This window comes from Typha latifolia, chromosome 7, assembly GCF_019914945.1.
Source record: "Typha latifolia isolate L0001 chromosome 7, TyphaL0001v2, whole genome shotgun sequence".
In the NCBI taxonomy this organism is placed as follows: domain Eukaryota; kingdom Viridiplantae; phylum Streptophyta; class Magnoliopsida; order Poales; family Typhaceae; genus Typha; species Typha latifolia.
The window spans coordinates 656,020-676,965 of record NC_133092.1 but is presented as its reverse complement, the minus strand read 5'-3'; the positions used below and the strand labels follow the sequence as shown (position 1 = coordinate 676,965).

The 20,946-nt window shown below is 37.9% G+C and overlaps 6 protein-coding genes across 13 annotated transcripts; 3 read left to right on the top strand and 3 right to left on the bottom strand.

Moving 5' to 3' along the window:
- Positions 1-136: 136 nt before the first annotated feature.
- On the bottom strand, positions 137-2,557 carry LOC140792035 (uncharacterized). 2 transcript variants are annotated; one of them, XM_073142823.1, is made up of 5 exons: positions 2,410-2,557; positions 2,154-2,322; positions 1,749-1,838; positions 1,467-1,670; positions 137-472 (listed from the first exon to the last, which is right to left on the bottom strand). In XM_073142823.1, exons 1-5 carry the CDS (start codon positions 2,458-2,460, stop codon positions 381-383), a joined length of 606 nt encoding a protein of 201 aa, XP_072998924.1. In that variant the 5' UTR covers positions 2,461-2,557; the 3' UTR covers positions 137-380. The 2 variants fall into 2 exon arrangements, with proteins under 2 accessions (XP_072998924.1, XP_072998923.1); XM_073142822.1 differs by having other exon boundaries at positions 2,154-2,510.
- A 345-nt stretch (positions 2,558-2,902) lies between these two features.
- Positions 2,903-6,103, top strand: LOC140792034 (RNA-binding protein 2-like). 2 transcript variants are annotated; one of them, XM_073142820.1, is made up of 6 exons: positions 2,903-3,214; positions 3,896-4,014; positions 4,101-4,389; positions 4,482-4,543; positions 5,340-5,421; positions 5,715-6,103. In XM_073142820.1, the coding sequence occupies exons 1-6, from the start codon at positions 3,163-3,165 to the stop codon at positions 5,804-5,806; spliced, it is 696 nt and encodes a 231-aa protein (XP_072998921.1). In that variant the 5' UTR covers positions 2,903-3,162; the 3' UTR covers positions 5,807-6,103. The 2 variants fall into 2 exon arrangements, with proteins under 2 accessions (XP_072998921.1, XP_072998922.1); XM_073142821.1 differs by having other exon boundaries at positions 3,068-3,214; positions 3,902-4,014.
- A 1,092-nt stretch (positions 6,104-7,195) lies between these two features.
- LOC140792036 (mitogen-activated protein kinase kinase SIPKK-like) lies at positions 7,196-10,433 on the top strand. Of its 2 annotated transcripts, none has more exons than XM_073142825.1 (5): positions 7,196-7,389; positions 7,510-7,594; positions 8,387-8,521; positions 9,248-9,464; positions 9,580-9,718. In XM_073142825.1, exons 1-5 carry the CDS (start codon positions 7,331-7,333, stop codon positions 9,585-9,587), a joined length of 504 nt encoding a protein of 167 aa, XP_072998926.1. In that variant the 5' UTR covers positions 7,196-7,330; the 3' UTR covers positions 9,588-9,718. The 2 variants fall into 2 exon arrangements, with proteins under 2 accessions (XP_072998926.1, XP_072998925.1); XM_073142824.1 differs by having other exon boundaries at positions 7,200-7,389; positions 9,248-9,472; positions 9,580-10,433.
- Positions 10,434-11,906: 1,473 nt separating this feature from the next.
- Positions 11,907-15,810, top strand: LOC140792029 (probable protein phosphatase 2C 6). Of its 2 annotated transcripts, none has more exons than XM_073142814.1 (5): positions 11,907-12,204; positions 12,549-13,095; positions 13,180-13,560; positions 13,648-13,753; positions 15,167-15,810. In XM_073142814.1, the coding sequence occupies exons 2-5, from the start codon at positions 12,622-12,624 to the stop codon at positions 15,508-15,510; spliced, it is 1,305 nt and encodes a 434-aa protein (XP_072998915.1). In that variant the 5' UTR covers positions 11,907-12,204; positions 12,549-12,621; the 3' UTR covers positions 15,511-15,810. The 2 variants fall into 2 exon arrangements, with proteins under 2 accessions (XP_072998915.1, XP_072998914.1); XM_073142813.1 differs by having other exon boundaries at positions 12,063-12,204; positions 12,554-13,095.
- A 122-nt stretch (positions 15,811-15,932) lies between these two features.
- LOC140792040 (uncharacterized) lies at positions 15,933-18,486 on the bottom strand. Of its 4 annotated transcripts, none has more exons than XM_073142828.1 (5): positions 18,283-18,486; positions 17,989-18,058; positions 17,049-17,175; positions 16,855-16,972; positions 15,933-16,282 (listed from the first exon to the last, which is right to left on the bottom strand). In XM_073142828.1, exons 2-5 carry the CDS (start codon positions 17,996-17,998, stop codon positions 16,229-16,231), a joined length of 309 nt encoding a protein of 102 aa, XP_072998929.1. In that variant the 5' UTR covers positions 17,999-18,058; positions 18,283-18,486; the 3' UTR covers positions 15,933-16,228. The 4 variants fall into 4 exon arrangements, with proteins under 4 accessions (XP_072998929.1, XP_072998931.1, XP_072998930.1 ...); XM_073142830.1 differs by having other exon boundaries at positions 17,049-17,172; positions 18,283-18,423; XM_073142829.1 differs by lacking the exon at positions 18,283-18,486 and adding an exon at positions 18,145-18,210.
- A 792-nt stretch (positions 18,487-19,278) lies between these two features.
- LOC140792033 (uncharacterized) lies at positions 19,279-20,904 on the bottom strand. Its single transcript, XM_073142818.1, has 2 exons — positions 19,622-20,904; positions 19,279-19,524 (listed from the first exon to the last, which is right to left on the bottom strand). Exons 1-2 carry the CDS (start codon positions 20,462-20,464, stop codon positions 19,456-19,458), a joined length of 912 nt encoding a protein of 303 aa, XP_072998919.1. The 5' UTR covers positions 20,465-20,904; the 3' UTR covers positions 19,279-19,455.
- Between the last annotated feature and the right edge of the window lie 42 nt (positions 20,905-20,946).

Below are 20,946 nucleotides of genomic sequence, written 5' to 3'. Positions count from 1 at the left end.
AGAAAGGAGCGAGCGAAGCGAGCCGAAGAACATGGCAACCTCCTCTCCGATGCCAGTCATCTCAAGCTTCCTCGAGGGTGGCAACAACGGCGAGTGGGATCAATCAAGGCACCTTTTTAATTGCTCTGATGCAATGTTTTGGCTTGCAATTGTATCTTGCCAAGAAACCTTCATTTTATTTTTCCATACATCATGAAAAGTATTCAATATAGGAGATCACAATGGAGATGATCAAGATATCCAAAAGAGTAGCAAGCTAACTATGGATCATGATGATTACAAGAAGTCGAATATACAACGGTCACGAGTACTATAATAAATGGCTGATGTTTTTGGAGATGTCCTTGGTTCTCTTACTTGGGTGTTGAATGATGAGGTTGTCACTCCACTTGTGTGAACTCCAATGCATTTCCATCTGGATCTCGCGCAAAGATTGCTGGACGTCCAGAACGACTTAGGGTATAGCTAATTCCTGCAATCAGTGCGGAAAAGCAAAATATTTCTCATGACTGAACTGACAAGAATTCTAAGATACACGCAATATCATAAAGTGGTAGCATTATATAGACTCCAGCAAATGATTGAGGTAATCAACGACAAAAGCACACACCATCCAAGAAAAAAACCATTTACGGTCAATAAAATGTCAAAATCCACCAAACAATACCAATCAAAGTATTGACGACGGCTTTCAGATCAGTCATCAAGCCTTCAAAATAAGACATGCAAATGATTTAGAATAAAATCTGAAGAGAATCACACAATATTTCAAGTTCCTTTTGATATCTGTACATAGTGAAAGGTTAAATATCCTTGATAAACATCACTGATTATGTATCATCCACATCACATTTGTTCATTTAAAGCTGTTGTAATACTCATATGAGGAGTGATAAAACCACATATACACTGTGCCATCACCCCTGCTACAAATCAAATATGGTATATCACCTGACTAAGCGAAAGCTATACCAATGTCACTTGAATGATTAATTTATAATTTACAAAACAAAGTACATGGAGCTTAGTTTGTCTTTGGCCAAGATCGCACAAAATTGTTAACATACAAATTCTCCAACAGTGACATATAATTTGCTAATCTGCCCATTGTTGAATAGAATATAAATGTTTATGATACTTTTAAGCCCAAAATATTCCCCTTCCTCCCCAACATCCAAACCCCCAACACATTCTGTCTTGATAATATACAGATGAAATTTAATAGATTGCAAACGTGTTAAGAAGTTAAGCTGTCAAATCTGTATTAAAGCAGAAAAGTTCAGAACACTCCTGTCAACTCAGAACGAAAAGATGTGGGAAAATCTCACCAACTTGTTGGAAATTTATCCATGTTCATATTAGTTAAAAGCCTTTGAAACACTCCAAGTCTTTAAGATAAAGGAAATGCAGAAAAGTGTTATAGCTGACACAAAGAATGAGAATAAAATTCGATCATCGTTACCTACCTGCTTTATCAAAGATGGTTTTCAGCTTGGATACATCTCGAATTGCAATACAAGCATGACGATCTCGACCCCCATGTTCAGGACGTCCTGTCAAGGGATCAGGATTCGGAAGCTCCATTAAGTGAATCATCTCAGAACCCACCCAGAGCCAAGCTCCTCTGTATGGAAGTTTATCATTTGGCCTTGCTTCATTTATCTTAAGACCTGAATTCGTAAAATAGACAATCACATGTGCTGGGAAAGGAGTTGATCTAAAAACTTTTTGCACGAGAACTCACTTACCAAGAAGATCCTTATAGAAGGCAAGTGACTTTTCGAGGTTCTCACATAGCAATCCTACATGGTGGATGCTAACAACTCCAAAATCTGGACCTAACTCAAGCACCAAATGTTGGTCAGAATCAATTTCCAGCATCAATTCATGCAAAAAATTTTAAACTTTAGTGCATGACAAGCTCGAAACATGTATAACCAATCTGTTACTAGTGCAGATATCAAAGATTGACTGCTTATAATATTAGCAACCCAAATTTGTTTACTTATCCTAAAAAATATCCCTTGCTGGATAGTAAACTAAATCACATCAACTTAGTATCATCAAAATTAGTAGCCAAACCATATGATCTATGAGAACGCAAGGGAATACCATCTCAAGATTACAAATTCCAACGAGAAGATTCGTCTCACCATCAGATTCCTCGGTTGTAGTGGCTTCCCTCGCCTCAGTTGACACCTTCGTTTTCGTTAAAAGACGAACTCCATGCGTCCTCTCTTTTGTATCTAAGGAAGGGACGGTGTTGGTGGAGACCCAAATTGGCGATTTGGAGATGGGGAAAGAAAAGGTTCTCTGATTCACCTGGTGAAGAGGAAGGAAGACGACGGAGATAAGCTTTGATTCGTTTAGATTGACGTAATTAATGGAGTTAGAGGGTGAGAGCTGTACTTGGTTGGAAGGAAGGGAGACGAAGAGAGAGGAGAGACACCGGGACGCCATATCCCAGATGAGCTCTCTAGGCCTTCTCGGCCTTTCAATTCGTCCGCCGAATAGTAAATATTTCTTTTTAGGATAATATCCTTTTTACTTCTGAAATACCGCTCATTTTTAGTAATTTTACCTTTGGAATTGAACTCGGCAGATCACTTTGACTTTCGGGTAAGCACTTTTGATATGGTAGCGAAGATCTTTTGGTGAGAAATACTTCGTCTAGAAAAAGCTTAACCTGCAATGAAAATACTAAAATACTTAAACAGTTATAAAAATAAATAATAAAAAAATACTTAAATTCTAATTTTTTTTATCAATTAATCTAGTCATATATGTAAAATGTCTTATATACCCTTTAATTTATTAAAGGATGAAAATTATTTTTAATAACTAATCAGTTAGTATAGAATCATTGCTCTAGATCTTAGTAGTTGGATTAAGAGAGAGAAATGAAGAGTTGTTTAATTCAACTTTTAACACATTTGCTCATATCGCTGGTTCTTAACACATTTGCTCATATCGCTGGGAACCGGGAAGGTACCACCTCTCGCGATCCGGTTTAAGCTCGGATCGGCTTCGGGTTTGGGTTTGGGTTCGGGTTCGGGTTCGGGTTCTGGCTACAAATCGACGAACGACATCGCTCGACGAAACTTTTTCTCTCTTCCGTTCATCGGCGGTACACGGATACCGAGGCAGTAGTACTGGAACGCCATGTCCGATCCCTACTGGAGATATCCTCCTCCTCCTCCTCCAGCCGAAAGAGGTACACTATCCTTATCCGCTTTCTCTCGCTCTTATTCATCGTTTTGGAGGATTAGAGTGTAATATCCCTCTTAGGGCTGATAAGGTCGAGAAGGTGGATTTTGATAAATTCGACGAATATATTTATCTTATACGTCGATTAGTGTAAAGAATCTGAAACTTGGAAAGGATTCGGTCCCAGAACTCCCCACACGCCATAATATTTCAGACAATCTGTCCACAAGATTGTCAGGATTTAGCAAAGATGGTTCCTTTGCACTGCTCGATTAGGTTTGATTTTGGTTCATAGTAATACAAGGTAGTTAAATTGGTCTATGTACTTCAATTCGTATACTAGTAGATGGCAGTTAAATGTGTATGCACCTTCAATTTGAATAGAGATGACCGTTAAAAAGTTCTTGAGCATTTTTATCTTCTTAGATAATTCAGTTTTAAGTTGCCCTAGTTTTAAATATCATAAAGATTATCAAAATGTTTGTGTAATTATGGATGCATACAAATGTAATGTTAGGCTGGGTTAGCTTGTGTACACTTCTGGATTTGTTTTGTAATTTACAACTCCGGTGGGTATGCATCACTATTGTTTTAGCCAGCTACATTAATTAGCATATTGAGAAATATCAACAAATTTTTGTTCTGTGTTCCTCGTAGTTTCTGACCAGATATTTGTTACTCTTTAAAGTGGCAGATCCCCGAGCTGTTTTTCCTGGTTATTTTCCTTCTGACGGCTCTTCATTAGCTACCAATCACACATTGCCTTCTGCTGATCTGCGGGGCACATCAGATTTTCTGCGAAATGATGTAGTATACTCACTTTACAGTAGCTTAACTATATTTTAATTAACCGAGTGCCCCCATTAACATCTTTGCTTGGTGTATATCTTCAGTTATCAACAGTACGATCTGGAAGTTATGGTTTAGATGATCTTGCTGGATTTGGCAGTCGTGCTACTTCTGGGTTTAGTGGATTGGCTTCTGGAGCTAGTGCAAGAGGATTTACTCCTTTAGAAGACCCAGCTCTAGTAAGAAGGGATGTTTCAGTAGGCATCAAACCTATTATTCCCGATGTAGAGCGATATGATCCGTTAATAAAATCTGATGGCCTATCTGGAGGGGAGTCAAATATTCTATTTGTTGATGGTCTCCCTACTGATTGCACAAGGAGAGAAGTGGCCCGTATCCTTGTACTTTGGCTTCTTGCATTCTTATGATTCCTGAGTTTCCTTTGACCTTATTTCTTTCTTTTAATCCTTAATTTCTCTTGAAAGATCTGTTCCGACCCTTTATTGGGTTCAAGGAAATCAGAGTTGTGCACAAAGAGCCTAGGCTTGTATGTATACACCTTGGTCATATTAATGCTATTTTTTAATCATTTTGAAACAGTTTCTTAAATTGTTTTTCTGGATCATGATGTCTGTTTATTTTCTGCGATCTGCTGTGAGGGTGTTGATTTTTAGTTTATATTGTACTGTCTGTGATATGAGGTGCCTTTTGCCAGTAATATAAGTGATTCTTGTTTAGCATTGAATTCTTGCAATTACTAGAAAGAAATTAGTAGGTCTCAGTCACGTTTAGGTACAGAAATGATTTGTTACAGGATTTTAATTTCAATTGGTTATTATGATGCAGTTGTATTATAAAAATAGTAAGCTATATCTGGTGTTCTAAAATGCCAAAATCTTGACTTATTGTCTGTCTTTCTGCTGAAGTATGGCTCCCTTTTTTTTCCATTGCTTTGTGTATGCTAGTCTTGTTGGTGATAAAAGGTGCCAATTTGGTTCTTATCCATGGCATATAAGATTTCGTTCAGTGTATATAACTGTTATTTTAGATGTAAAAATGCCAATTGGATTTTATGGGATGACTTTTCGGATTGTAATGGTTTATCTACTTATGATTCTTTATCCTAAGTTGATGGCAACAATCTCTGAAAAGAATGTCAATGTTAATGATGCTTTGCAGTTTTGGTAATTGAAAATTATTTGATATTTAAGATAATTAGTCTGATGTTTAACTGAGAATATCCTCTTCTTAATTGTGGGGTTCCTCTCCACTATATTTACAAGAAAAATGGTGAGTTCTATGAGAAAGTAGATACTCATGGTTGATCAAACTTTGGCTTGCAGACTGGCGATAAGGGTCATGTTCTGTGCTTTGTGGAGTTTAACGATGCCAAATGTGCACTGACTGCTCTAGAAGCTCTTCAAGGTATAGATTTCTTGTCATTAAATAATTTACATAGAAATTTTCTATTTGTTCAATTTTTCTGAAAACCTGTATAATATTTACCTTTTACAACTCAAGCGATGCATCTAAGTGACAGATTGAAGAGTTTTACACATCCATTTTAAGTAGCGTCAATCAATTTATCCTATTTTATTTTGTATTGGCTATCATTATTAGATGATCTTGGATCATTTTGCTGCTGTATAGCTAACATGTCCAGGATAATTGGAAAATTAATTTGCATCACTTCCTGAATATTACTGGACTTCCTGCAGGATATAGGTTCGACGACAAGAAAGCAGATGCACCCATTTTGAGGATTCAATTTGCAAAGTTCCCCTTCCATCCACCTTCCCTTCGTTCGTGATGACCGAACGAGATGGAAGTGCACACTGACCTGTTCCTTTTGTGACCACAGATACGGTGGGATTACTCAGTTAACTTTTTGGGTAGCTACGGCTAGAATGCTCTTTCTATTCTTTGTGGACATTAGGGCAAGCTGTTATGTGGTCACAGCGGGTCACCTGCATAGCATTAACAGCTTTAATTTTCTTTTTAAATCTTACAGTCTTGTTTGTTTTAGCTATAGAAGTTTTAATACGTAAAGAGTAGATGATGCTTTTGTAAGGCTTCCTTTTTAGTTATATTAGTGATCTCCTACTGACTGTTGTGCTCTTTTGAGCAGCTGTCATCTTCCAAATCTTTAAAAGATTTTAAAATTTCCTCCCTGGGAAAATGCTAGTGGAAAGGGGATTGATTGGCATATGATTTGCTAATATTTGCTACTTAGCTTCATATGCTATTCCTCATGGTTCAAGACATTGGTTGCTTCTTGGGATATCTCATCAATATTTGCAGTATAAATTTGCAAGGTCCCACCTGCACCACTATTTTAATTTCATTTTCGCCAAAATTGATATTATACGCCAACAGAGTATGGTAGTATAATCATGCTAGTAGACTAGTGGTGTAAATTAGTCAACCCCTAGCAAGTCGGCCTAAAGTCATCCCTGATGAAGGTAGCGTGACATGGGCAACTCATTACATACAGAGATTATTTGTAATATACTTAGATATATTACAATGCATATTCATAAGGAGATAAGCTGATTTGACCAAACTATCACTGTTTTAATTTATTTATTTTTAATTAAAATAGATTACTCTTCAAATTTATTACTAAATAGAGTTTAATTTAATATAGCTCCAATAAAATGCTGATCTAATCAGCATTTTATTCTCTATTTAAAAATATTAATTATTTAAGTATTTTTATCTTGTCTTAAAAGGCTAAATTAATTAGTAATTTATGTATATAAATTTTTTTAACTTAATCTTTCAGGTCTGATAATAAAATATTGAATTAATTAGTAATTTTAAAAATACTGATTAATTTAGTATTTATTTAGGGCTAAATAAAATAAGTTTGAGAGATAATCCAAACGAGTAAAAAGAAAAATAAAAAATGTTTTAGTTCGGTCAAAAACTCAGATAAGCTCATTGTATAATTATAGCATGATATACAGATGCGAAACCAAACCAAACATCGAATATATATTTTATATATTATATATATATATATATATATATAGCGCCGGACAAAGAAGTCAAATAGTTTTACTTTGGACAGTTTGTTCAAAAGCCCACAAGCCCGTACACTAAACTTTGCGAGGCGAAGACTATTTGAGTCGATCGCGTAGACTTCGAAGAATAGGTGGTCACCAATCCCAATTTGCCATTTCCCCGAAACTTAAAAGGAGAAAAAAAAGAAAAGAAAAAGAGAGCTGTTTTTCACATCTTAGCCTCTACTTTTAACTCTCCTCCAAGCTAATTAGTGCTGGAAGTCGCCCACGAACTATTTCCCGGAGAGTAAGGAGGAGGAATCGCTTCGATGAGACCCAATATTAAGGTCTCCCTCCCTGCCCACGAGGCCGCCATTGGAAAATTCCTGTAACCCAATTCTTCCTACTCTTCTATCTCTCTCTATTTGTTCCAGGGTTTTAGGATTTGTTTCAATTTTTTGGTTTTTTTTTGTTTTGTTTTTTGTTTTTGCCCCTTCTGGTGTCGAAGGACTCAGAGTGGTACGTTTAAAGATGGCGATTTGCTCGTCAACAAGGATGGGCTCCGGATCGTTTCTCAGAGCGAAGAAGATAAGGTAAAGTTTCAATCTTTTCCTCCTTTAAGTATTCTAGCCGTTTGGATATGATCGATTTGGATTTAGTGTTCTATTTCTTACTCTAAAAGTTAGTCTTGGTACTTGATGCTGCGGCTTGTCCTGTTTCCGGTTGTTTCTATAGGTATAATCTACCTGTAGGATGACGAGAAATAGTTTTTTTAGCATTGTATTATGGTCGGTAGATTACCAATGGGTTACATGGGTTGCCCAAAATCATTGAAGCAGCTAGATTTTTCTTGAATTAGAAAGAAGGGGTTGGAGAATGAAAGATGAAGCGAGGGGCCAGGGACTTTAGTTGTTATTTCACTGGAGCTGTGGGAAATCAGGCAGAAGCGGGAGGAATAAGAGTTGTTAAAGTTCCACTGGGGTTGGATGACTCGAAAAGAATGTCAATTTCAACACTTGGGCCACTGTAGTTCGTTGCTGGATTGGTGGCAAAAGAAGTACTTATCTGAATATTTAGCTTCCTAAAACGAACTGGCTGATGTAATGGGAATTTGGGATACTGATGTTAAGCAAAAACACCATGCACATGAATTTCTGCAAGATGTGCTTCCAATAATTTATTCTTTCACATAGAACAGGTTCTTACTGTAGTCATTGATTTATTTCGACTTACTGGATGTATGTTGTTGAGAAATCTTTCTTGTTACCCGACCTTTGTATCTTATTACGATACTACATATTTCTGCAAATCTCATACAATACCACTGCCATTTTCCTTTTCTGTTTTCTTGTTTTTCGTATTAAAATTTCTTAAATGGTTTACAGCCTTCACTTATAAAGCCATCAGACAATCAGCTGTCTCTAGCTGATTTGGATGCAATTAAAGTGATTGGAAAGGGAAGTGGTGGAATTGTGCAATTAGTTCGCCATAAATGGACTGGCCAATTTTTTGCTCTCAAGGTATGCCTCAAGACAATTTGTTATTTATTCTGTCTTAAGCAAATTTTGATACCTCCCGACCTTTCCCTGTGTAAGTTGATTCTTGTGTGTAAGAGTTACTTCTGGCTATCCTCCTAGCATCCTTATCATGATAAACCTTCTTGAAGTATACTTTCTAAAAGTTCTTGTCTACAACGGCAAACTTCTAAGTCAATAAGTTTTGACTATGATATATATATATATAGGCTCTATTAGCCTCTATATTGAACTATCCAATTGCTTTAGTCCACATTCTTTTCACCTTTCTTCTTGGACATTTAATAAGAAGTGATCATAGCATGCATCATTTTACAGAAGTTGTAAAGTTATACTAAATTTCACGAACTATGTGCAGCTAAAAGAAAGTTGCATCTCCTATTGCTCAATCGGTCATCCATTAAAATTATTCATGCATCTGCCAATGTTTAATTGATAAATTTCAACCTGACCATTAAGCTCAAATTATTCAAGTCATAGCTGGAAATTTTGGGATCATTATTATAGCACCAAGGGCTAAATTTATCTTAGATACTTCAATTCTTTTGAATTATGGCATGTTCCTTGATTCTAGCTCATGATTATCTTTTCTCACATCTGATTCTAGGAAGAATGTCTTAGGTGCCTCTCCATTTTGTTCCACTTTTGCATGCATTGGTGTGTTCTTTTGCTTTGGGAAATAACAGCCTATAAATGCAAATGTATGTGCAGGTTATACAACTGAATATTGAGGAGAGCATACGCAGACAGATTGCACAGGAATTGAAGATAAGCCTGTCGACACAATGTCCATATATCGTTGTATGCTACCAGTCTTTCTATGATAATGGACTTATATCTATTGTCTTGGAGTACATGGATGGCGGCTCTCTTGCTGATTTCCTGAAGAATGTTAAAACAATTCCAGAGGCATATCTAGCTGCAATTTGTAAGCAGGCCAGTGCTTAAATGGCAGAAGAGATAATGCATTTTACTCTTTCAGTGTTGGTACATAATTCAAGAAGTACTTTTCGCTTAAGTTGAAAATATTCTTTCTTATGCAGGTACTTAAAGGTTTGATTTATTTGCACCACGAGAAGCACATTATTCATCGAGACCTAAAACCATCGAACATATTAATAAACCATAGAGGGGAGGTTAAGATATCTGATTTTGGTGTAAGTGCTATAATAGCAAGTTCGTCTGGTCGGTGACCTCGAGCGCAATACGGCTAGGACAAGAGGTTCTATCAAGCAGTTGACAATCACTGAGAAAATGTGAAGCAAGGGTTTCAATGATCACTAGACGATAAAAGAAACTGTGAAACTTGGAACTTTTTTTAAAAGAAAAAACAGGAAAAGAAAGCTGCAATTAGGATAAGAAGTTTTAGGGAATTGGGATGTAAAACCTTCCCCTTTAGTAAGGTCTTACTGTGCTTATACGTCGATTCTTTTAATAACTTTGCTATTGTTTTATAGGTTAAGTAAGGCAAGCTTAAGGGGCGCTTCGGTACTGAACGCTTTCCCCCTGCGATGCAATAAAACTGGAGATAGCAAAGCATCTCAAATCCAAAAGACTCATATAATTTTGTCCCCGTACCGTTGCAAAGGCGTATAATGGTTTCTGTTAATTCTGCTGATTAGCATCGAAGCTAAGTTTGATAAAGACGAAGAAGAGATCGGGCTTTGCTTTGCTTTTCGCCAGTAACGGCTTGCAAGAGGAAGTGACATTGATTTAATCTGTCTATCCTGAATCAACACAATTGTCCTAATTACATACATACACTGTAAAGTTTTAAGCTTGTCTAATGCGGCCTGTTGTTTTCTTATTACGTGTGATTGGATTTCTTTTTGCATCTTTGATGTAATAATTGTTATGGATGACTCTCGGTTGGAGATCAGATATCACTTCCAAACCATCTCAGATTCTACTGAATGATGTGGTCCTTCCATTACTAGATGCATCAAATATGGCAAAAGAAAAGTTGAAGACTTTGTGACACTACAATGATAGTTCAAATCTTAAATAGGCTTCGTATCTTTTAAATATTAATCTTTTATTCAACTTGCAAATCTTCCACTGCTCCAATTAGTGCTGTTGAGACCTCACAAGAGGACTCCACCACCACCAATCCAATCCCTTAGTCAAAGATAAATACAATAATTTGTACTTGGGCCACCCCACTACTAGCCGACGTGCTCAAGGGGTGAGCCACGTGTTCCTCCTCCATTTAACGTAAACTTTTTTTTTGGGGGGGTGTTAATTATTGACTCGTGAGTTCATAAGTTAAAAGTGCTGCTACTCTTCAATTTAAAGATTTTTATTAAAGACAGTTATAAATAATTGAATATAAGTTTTTAAATGTATATAAAATAATATCGATTAAATTTTAAAATATAGGAATATGATAAAAATATATATATATTTATTTAATATACGTATTAGATCTTTATTATTTTACATCTAATTAGTGTTATTTGAGATATGTTCGAAAGTTTATCTAACTTAATTATGCACGATAGAAAAAAAATAGTGATCGAATTCTTTAGTTAAAAATATACGACGATCTTTATGAAATTGGGCAAAATCACCCAAAGATAAAATAAGTCTCTTAAGAATAATTCTCGCAAAAAAAAAAAAAAAAAACCACAATTAGTAGTGTATTATCGTGTTTATAAAATTTTTAAATTAATAATTAAAAAAATATATGACCCGTACTCAATTATGTTTCAATTTTTTTTATCGAAATTGACTGGCCCTTAAACTTATTACTAAATGATATTTAATTTACAGTATTTTTAATAAAAATACCAAATTGATCAATATCTTTTTTAATAGGTTTTGTTTAATCTTAAAATGCTGATCAATTTAATCTTTTATTAGAGTTATAATAAATTAGACACGTAACAGCTATTTCCGTAAAAAGAAATATATATATATATATAATAGGTCTCCAACCATGATCCATAGTCCTACAGTGGTGGCTTCCACGGCCAGGGGCCCACCCGAGGGCACTCGGATAAAGATGACATCACCGTGCTGATCTAAGCCGCTAATATCTACCGTACGATCCCCGGAACAGGGAACAGCAGGCCGCCGCGAAGGTGCACTTGGGACAAATCCAATCCCCTCGAGATCCGTGCTGTTCGCCATTCCCCGAAACTAGAAGGGCTTTATAGTCTTTTTGGTTTCAACACAACGTTTCTCAAAGAGAGGAGAAAGAAGAAAGAAACGGATGCGACTTGGAAGGCGTCGAGACTCGACACCTGTCCTCCTCTTTTCTTCCTCCTCTCTCTCTCTCTCCTTTCCGATCTTTTTGCTCTCTTTGCTTCCCAGAAATTTCGATTAAGTCCCCTCTTTTTATGGGTTTTATTCTTACTTTCTTCTCTCTACTCTCTTTCTCTGTTGCAAGAGATGAGCACAAAGATCTCTTTTTTTATTCTATCATATGTGCGGGAGATGGGAAATAGAGACTAGAGTGTGTAAAGATTTGTAATAGTTATTGTAGAGGTTGACAAGGATTCCTTCAGATCCAGGGAACCCAGATGGGAAAAGGCCCCATTCTTATCAATTGATGGGTTTTTCCTGTGATCCTTGAAGCTTTATTTTTCTCAGGTTCTGCTCCCCTGAGTGCTCTCTCTCTCTCTCCCCCCTCACCCACCTCCTCTTTCCTGTGCTTCGGGATAAAGGTTTGGTCCTTTTCATCCTACCAGTTTCACTTTTTTTTTATGTAGCTATTTCTCGAATTACTTTTTGGGCCAAGTTGGTGTGGTCGTGCTTCGATTATAAGAGGCCAAATCTTAGATTGGGTAGAGGAATTATTGGTTCCACCTTGTGTTCACTGTTGCCCGCCACCTGTTTGGTAGAAAAAAATTTCGAGTGGAAGTGTTGTACTCAGATCTGAATGTTCTGGTGACAAAGAGAAGGAAAAGTTCCTCTTTTGAGCATGAAGAAGAGGGGATGTTATTGGTTTGTGGGCAAGTCTTTTCTGTGATGTTGGAGGAAAGAGCTCATTAGTTGCTTTGCCGTTTAGTGTAGGCATTCACTGTGCAATAAGACGGAGATTGCTGGCTGACGCCGCTGCGAGCTTGCTCAAAGAGGGATGCATGGAGGAAGGGGGTGATGGTGATGATTTGGAGGCTAGAACAATACCTGGAAGTGACGACGAAGACTTGCTGTCTGTCAGACCTGAGCAATCTGTTGAGAGTTTTACCTCTATTGTTGCCGATAGCACCGGAGTCACGAGCAACATGGCAGAAGTCTTGGTTTTGGATGTGACGAACAAGACGGTAGAATCTGATTGTAGATTAGTATCACCTATAGATACGTCAATCCAGGACTGCCGGGCTGCTGGAAGAACTGGATTGGGGAATTTAGTGGCAGATTATGTACCCCTTTGGGGGTGCATTTCCATCTGTGGGAGAAGGCCAGAAATGGAAGATGCTGTAGTGATGAAACCTTGGTTCCATGATATCCCGATAGAGATGTTAACAGGTCGTTCTCAGGACGGCATGAAACCAAGCTTGAGTCACTTGCCTGGGCATTTTTTTGGTGTGTATGATGGTCATGGTGGTTCAGAGGTACATGGATTTTTTTTTTCGCAAGGTTTTTTGTTTATTAATTTGTATGTGCATTTAATGTTTGTGTGATTTTTTTCTCCCAAGGTTGCTAATTACTGCCAGGGTCGCCTTCACATAGCGTTGATTGAAGAGATTAAAAATGTCAAAAGAGGCCTAGGAGGCACTAGTTCTGATAATTGGCAGAAGCAATGGGAGAGAGCTTTCACTGATTGCTTTCTAAAAGTTGATGATGAAGTTGGAGGAAAGGCAAGCAGAAGCCTGATCGGAAGCTCATCAGCTTTCTCTGATGAGGGCACCATGCTTTCTTCTGCTTCGCCGTCAGATCCAGTTGCCCCTGAGACTGTAGGATCTACTGCAGTAGTTGCTGTTATTTGTTCTTCTCACATCATAGTAGCAAACTGTGGAGATTCAAGGGCAGTTCTTTATCGTGGAAAAGAAGCTGTGGCGTTATCAGTAGATCACAAAGTAAGGCATGTGCTAATTGTTTACAGGGCTTAATGGTCTTATTCGAATTATGCATTTGAGGATAGAAATTCCCTTTCTTGTTTGCAGCCAGACAGAGATGATGAATATGCCAGGATTGAAGCAGCTGGAGGTAAGGTAATCCCATGGAATGGATATCGCGTCTATGGTGTTCTAGCAATGTCAAGATCAATTGGTACGTTTTTTTCTTCACGGAGCTTAAATTAAGCAACTAATAGTTAAGTTCGCTTCTTAACTTTTTTAAAAAAAATTTAGGAACATATATATTAATATTCAATTAATGACTTTTATCATTCTTTGCATGGTTTGTGCCCACTCTGTTAGGTGCTCTTCTGACAGACGAATAATGTAAAAGCTTAATAAATATATCATATATCTTCTGCAATGTTTGTGATTTTGCTTCTCATTTCATTCCGGATGTCTTGCTTTCTTAAGACTCTGACACTGTCTTATTATTAGAATAACTTAGATTCTTTCTTGTATTAAGCAAATTAGTAGGTACAAAAGGGAAGGTAGGAACTCTTCCTGTAAGTCAACGACAGATTTTGGTTCTGAGAAAGAGGAAAGATGCTTTCCTCCTATATTCACTGTGGACTCAGACCCTGATGGAACTTCCTAGATTAGAAGGGTCAACTTTGCAGTTAACCTACCACAAGAAGGAAAAAATATAGAAACCCCAATGGTGCCACCAAGTTGGAACATTTAGTAATGTGCTTCTAGCTTTCCTTTCTTTGCAGCAGTGCTGATCTGTGATTATGGATGATCTCGTCTGAACTCAGCTGCATGACTATTAAGTCAAGTAAGAAGGTTTAGACTGGTGTGAATATGAGAACAAGAGGATCTCACCCATGCTCCCAATTTCACCAGGGACTATCAGCTTTCAGAAGAACTGCTATGTTTTAAGCTTAAAAGGGATCCTTAAGCAGAAAGAGTTTCTCTGTTAAGGGGATAATTAGAAAGTGCAACAAGAATATATTGGTCTTCCATCAGTTAAAAGACTAATCTGGGAAAGAGTGCAATATCAGTAATTAATTTTAGAAGCCATGTGCTTCATTGCTATTGTGAGAGTCAGATTGAATTTAGAAGTTCTGATTGACCAGATTGAACCTGAAATCAACTTGGGATGCATAAGGCAGTTGACTTGCAAGTGCAATGCCCTTTCCTTCTTTTGTACATTGATGTGTAACATTTATGGAGGTGAAATACAATCCTATTATGAACCTTACTGATGCATAATAAGCTAAAAGAAATACTTTACCACCTTGCCTGATAATGTCAACATGTTTGTACTTGGAATTGAGTTCATGTGCGTACTTTCTATTGGTTCTTGAGGTAAAGCAACTGTTTTGCAGTATTATGGGTCCACCCTCAAGCTTAAGAAACAGATCAAATGCTGATTTTGCTTTTGGATACATGGGATATTTATTGCAGGACACGATGTGCCTATTATGTAAACCAGCTGTCAATACTTAATAGATGGAGCTACTGCAAGTCTTCATAAGTTATTTTTGATTGAGCTATCAAGTCCTTGGATGGATAAGATAGAATTTGCCGCTTTTTGTTAATTATATTTGTGGACCACATGCAGGAGATAGATACTTGAAACCATCCGTAATTGCTGATCCAGAAATCACAGTTGTGTCACGTATGAGAGAAGATGAATGCCTCATTTTAGCCAGCGATGGCTTATGGGATGTTATGTCAAATGAAGAGGCTTGTGAAGCAGCTCGTAAGCGGATCCTTGTCTGGCATAAGAAAAACGGTGTTACGACTTCATCCTCTTCGACGCATAGAGGCGAAGGAGCTGATCCTGCAGCTCAAGCTGCTGCAGACTACCTCTCAAGACTTGCTGTCCAAAAAGGGAGCAAGGACAACATCACCATTTTAGTTGTGGACCTTAAAGCACATAGGAAGTTTAAGAGCAGAGGATGACTGTTGTTATTTGCTGTTGTCCATCAACTATTAATTGAAGCGAGCAAACGTAGAAGTATAGTTCAAGTGTAGTTTTTTCTTTTAACTCTCATTGATACATTGCTTAAGCCCGTCTATTTTCTTTGACCTGGGCGTTAAGAGGCTGTATAAGAAAGTATAGGCTATGAATGTACTCTATGATATGTCAGGCTAAATGATCTATCTTTTACTGTTTCGTCGTTCGATAATCTTGTAACCCCGTTAGTCTGGGTGTCCTGCTGACATTGTAAATCTTATATATATATTTTTTCTTTTGGCCTCTGTGCTTGACTGATGCTTCAGAGGACTTATATATGGATCAACTTGATGGTATATATATGTGTATATATATCTGTTTCTGATGAAAATCAAACTGCTGCTTCGGCTTTGAACTATTCACTAAATTAGAAGAATACTTTTCGATAGCAAAAATTAGTCCTGTACAAGAGAGATTTTACAGTGTTCAGCAGGAAAAACAACTTTCTCCTTATCTTCATACTGCTGAACACCACCAAGAATAAATTGGCGATGCAATCAAATCAATGTTTATCAAACTTCTGTAATGGAAGAGAATTATCGAGTAATTTCATACATGAGAACCTCTCAGCAGAACGCTTCTTCCTCCCTGAAGCTTGTACGATGGAGTTTGCTGCTGCTGATTGAGCATATTTCACTTGCAAGAATCAAGTTGTTCCTCGAACTAGAGAAATACAATAGCTAGTACAAGAAGGACCACAACTGTACAGACCACAGCCTGCAAAAAGCACACAGATTGATCCATACATGGTGAATTAGAACCTGAGCCTTGAAAGAAGAAACAAAAACAGTAAGCGAGATCTGTGTAAGTTGCCACAAAATTAAATTCTATACAAAAGTTCATGTCAACTTCTTTCACGTTCATGGGAAAATGTTCAGATGCAAAAGGTAGAGAAGCAAAAAAGTGTAGCTACCCATCATCATTTGGGCCACTTCTTACAGTACTAAAAATCTCACTTTCAACATCATGATACCCGGAATGCTTTCAAGTAGTCCTCTGATAATTGGTATATGCGTTTGTTCATTGAAATATCAGTGTTTTTTACACTTCTATCACTCTGTATGCCCTTTATGATTTTATTCATTGAAATATTACTGTGGAACACCCTACCAGTAGAATTCCAATTTCCACAAATTAGTTATATGTTGGTAACATTATGATTCTATCACTCTCTATGCCCATTATGATTCTATTCATATTATACTGTTGAGTGTTGAATACCCTACCAGTAGAACTCCAATTTCCACAAATTAGTTATATGCTGGAAACATGTTTTAGGAGGGACTGACCGCAATTGCAGCAGCAGCAAGACCAGCTCGTTCTCGTGGATCCCTATTATAGTACTTGCACAAGTACAAAGTTGCAGCATAATACCAAATTATCGGGCACAGAAACCCTAAAAGAAAACTGCAAACAGACCATTGTTAGTAGTAACAGATTATAGGAGGCCTATAGAACAAAATAAGCGGGGAAGTGTACTCACGAACACCACCCTATTCCACAACCGAAGCATGGAAGAGGCGTATCAAACATTGTTAGCCGCGGGTCTTCATCATCATGTATAAGAGTGTATTTGCCACCACATTCTTTGCATTCACAAAATTGCCCTACTGTCACCATAATGCAGTTAAGCAACAACTCTTTTATATGTAGTCACAAAAGAAACTCTCCTGATTGGATTAGAAATTACTCATGGCTTATATGCCTACTGTTCCCTGCATGTGTTTACAGACTTGAAACCATATAATGAAACTCGAAATGCACTCAACCCAAAACCAGGCAGCTTTTTCTACTTACCCTTGATTCATAAATGACCCTTGTTTGATGTTTGAGGTATGCGTGTAAAACAACCTTACCACGACAATTAAGATAGATACGATTTTAACCAAAGAAACTTCTGTAATTCTGATAAATGGCTCCATGCAGAAGGGCCTGATCTATATATAATCTGAATATAAAACTACTAAGAAGGAATTTTGGGCAATGAGTCCTTTAACTCTCATCTGGCTAGATGTAAATTGTTTCCCAATTCTTATGAGATATTTCAAGCCATAGGAGCATATAATTACGTATTTCATTTGCACTAAGAAATAGGAACCTTATCGTCCCACAAACTATAAGACCTAGCAATTCTAAATGACACCAGCATTTCATTTTCTTCAGATCTAGATAATGCAAACTCCAACAAGTTGTATTCATCACTTCACTGAAGGATGTGTTTCGCCAGAAAGCAAAAATTGTATCAAATTCGGACCTATTTTTTCTAATCATATTTTACCCTGAGGTAAAATAGTCGATTAGTAGGTGTAGTTAAAGAATGCATTTGCATTCGATTATTCTGCTTCAGTGACATTTGTAAACACGTTCAAGAAGAATTTTAGTACGTCTAGTTTAAAGAGCTTGAACACAATGGGAACAGATACCTTGAGGCATTTAGGCAGGAAATTTTATACCAAGATTATGGCCAAGTTCCTCGATTCTTCCCCAAATTACCTGCATGCAAACACGAATTCAATAAAGAGGCAACTCTATTCATAAACACTAATTGCTTTGTGCAAGCAATTGACCACTGGAATCACCTAAAAGCGACTCAAATTGTTCTTCACGCTCTTACACCGACAAGCTATTTATAACTCTTCAGATCTATTCCAAAAATAATTATGAAGAAGCGCATCTTTCCAAGAAAAGAAGAAATTAATCCATCACCAAGAACCCACCTGTATAGGCTCATATAAAACCAGAAAAACTGAAGAAACTCATCACGATTAGCTCTCAGGCTCAGAAATTTGTAACCAAAAGCTTCAAAGAGCAGAGGTAATCTAATGCCAATAGCACTTGCTTGCCTTCGAGGCGAAGCGGAGGGGGAGAGAGAGAGAGAGAGAGAGAGAGAGAGAGAGAGAGAGAGAGAGAGAGAGCGCAGTGGGCTTTTTGCGACTTTTTGTCCCTTTCTTGGTGGGTTATGTATTATTTTCTCCGGGGGTAAGTTTATGGTTCGAACGCGGTGAGCATAACCGCTGAATAAAATAAGCGGATACCGGGGCTTATTCCGACGGTTGGGGTACAGATTAGACGAGGCGCAACTCGTTGATTTTAAACACTACACTTAAATTATTTCATATATAACATGTAAGCAAGCAGGTGGGCATTTGTCAAACTTTTATTACTCTAGATTTTATTTCTTAATCTCAAAATAAATGGGTAGATCAGTAACTTATAAAGATGTAATAGGATTGTAATTATAATTTGTTTTCTCTTTAAATACGCGAGAACCGTAAACATTTTTTAAAAATACATCTTTATGCTTCATGTCAATTGGCATGAGTTGGAGCTTAATAATTAGCATCTTTATTATTGTGATTCAACTTATATGGATGGAGTTATTGGCAACCATCGACTTCAATTGTCAAAGAGATTAAAGGAGCTCAATAATTATCTGATAATAAAGAAGTCGTTGGATAAATTTAATCGTCGTAATGCCATTGGAAGGACCCACGTCTGCATGAATAATGCCATTGAAATTAGAAATAGGACATCAAATTGTTAAAATATCTTAGCGTGGAAGCACTAATATCTGTTTCTTTATATTACTCAATGTTTAATTATACTGACATCCTGAGAATAATCAAATAATAGGTTAAGGATATGGTTAAAAATAAGGTTAACAAACATTAATAATATCGTTTTTTCTAAAAATATTTTTCTATAGAGATGCATAAGGTAAAGGGTTGAACTTATGCCCAAATTCTGGTCCTTAATATAAGCAATAGCACAACTATTTATCTCTAGAAGTAGAAGATCATCCACTCCATATCAAAAACTACACACAATCCTACAAAAGAAGAACGCAAGCTCCAAGAAATAATCTAACTCGGATACAAAACCCACCACCATCAAACCTTAGTCTTCCCTTTGAGACCCTTCTCCCTCGACACAATCTTGAACTTACCAGTCAATTGTTGCTGCACAAGAAGAACGAAGAACGAAAAATAACACATCAACTCATTATGTCAGAGAACCAACAACAAACAGATGGTAGGCATAATTCAATCCGTTTACCTTTTCCCATAGCTTGGTGTGATCCCCGCAGAACCCAGCAACAATGGCGCCTCCTTTCCCTTCCTTGTACTCGACACATAGCCCTTGCTCGACGCCGCAAGAAACATGGAAGCCCAACTCGCATTTGGGCTCCGAGCACTCAATTACGCAACCTTTCTTTGATTCGCAGATGTAGCAGTCCTTCTCCCATCTCTTGGTAGGAATATGGGAGCAATCGATGCCATCTCTCCCTTCCGGATCGCGGAAGAACACCTCCGGGACGAGGAGCGAGCACATGACGTGCGCCCATTTGCCATCGACGGTGGGCTTCACGGCTCCTCCCTCCAACGGGCACAGGCAGCAGTTGGCGTTCCCTTTGGTCCTCTTCTTGTTGCGTCTCCTCTCGCATAGCAGACAGAACCAATCTCCTTCGGGGATGGATTTTGCCAAAGGGTTGCCGTAGCAGGAGGCGTGGACCATGAGGTCGCAGCCGTCGCAGAACACGATGGGGTCCGAAGGATCTCCGTCGGTGCTCCGGCATACCGCGCAGGTGACTCCGTCGTCGTCGTCGTCTTCTTCTTCTTCTTGATCTACTTCTAGTATAACTTTCTTGGATTCTTCTTCATTCTTTTCTTCATGTTGTTCCTGGGTTTTAATGGGGGAGATGGGGAGAGGAGCCCAAACTCTCTTTTTGGCGGGAAGGCAGAGAGAGGTGGGGCTTTGGTGGTGGAGGTGGAGAAGGTCGGATCGCTTCTTGGCTGGGAGGCATTTGGGGATGTGGGAGTCTAAAGGCTGTGGGCTATTTTGGATATGGCGAAGTTTGAATCTCTTGGAAGGTGGCAATTCGCGGTAGCTACTCTCCATTACTGCAGAGAGAAGGAGATAGAGAGATCGAGAGATAGTGTTGGGGATTTCGTGTGCGAATATGGAAGCGAGAAGGGCAAAGAAAAGAGGGAAGAGGAGCGGGAAGAAAGAAGAAAGAGAAAGGAAGCAAAGATTTGAATTTTGAGGAAGATGGATTTGGAGTTTGGGGGTTAATAATTCGCCGGTTTTAGCGGTCCGGGAAAGCTGAGGTTTTAAGTTTCCCACTTCGCAATTGGAATTTGCCGGGAAATTCCCGCGTGAAAACTGTTTCGGATTCGGGGATGGTTCATCAATTATGGGCCAATATTATTTCGGCCCATTAATCATATGGGCTCCAAGAATGAAAGGAAAAGAAAAGAAAAGAAAAGGTGAACAAATTTAAATTAGCCCAGTATCTAGATAGATAGTCGTGCACCTTCTAGAACTTCTCCGAACCTTCCATCTCATTCTCGACGATTGTAGAACAAACGCTCTCCTGCGCT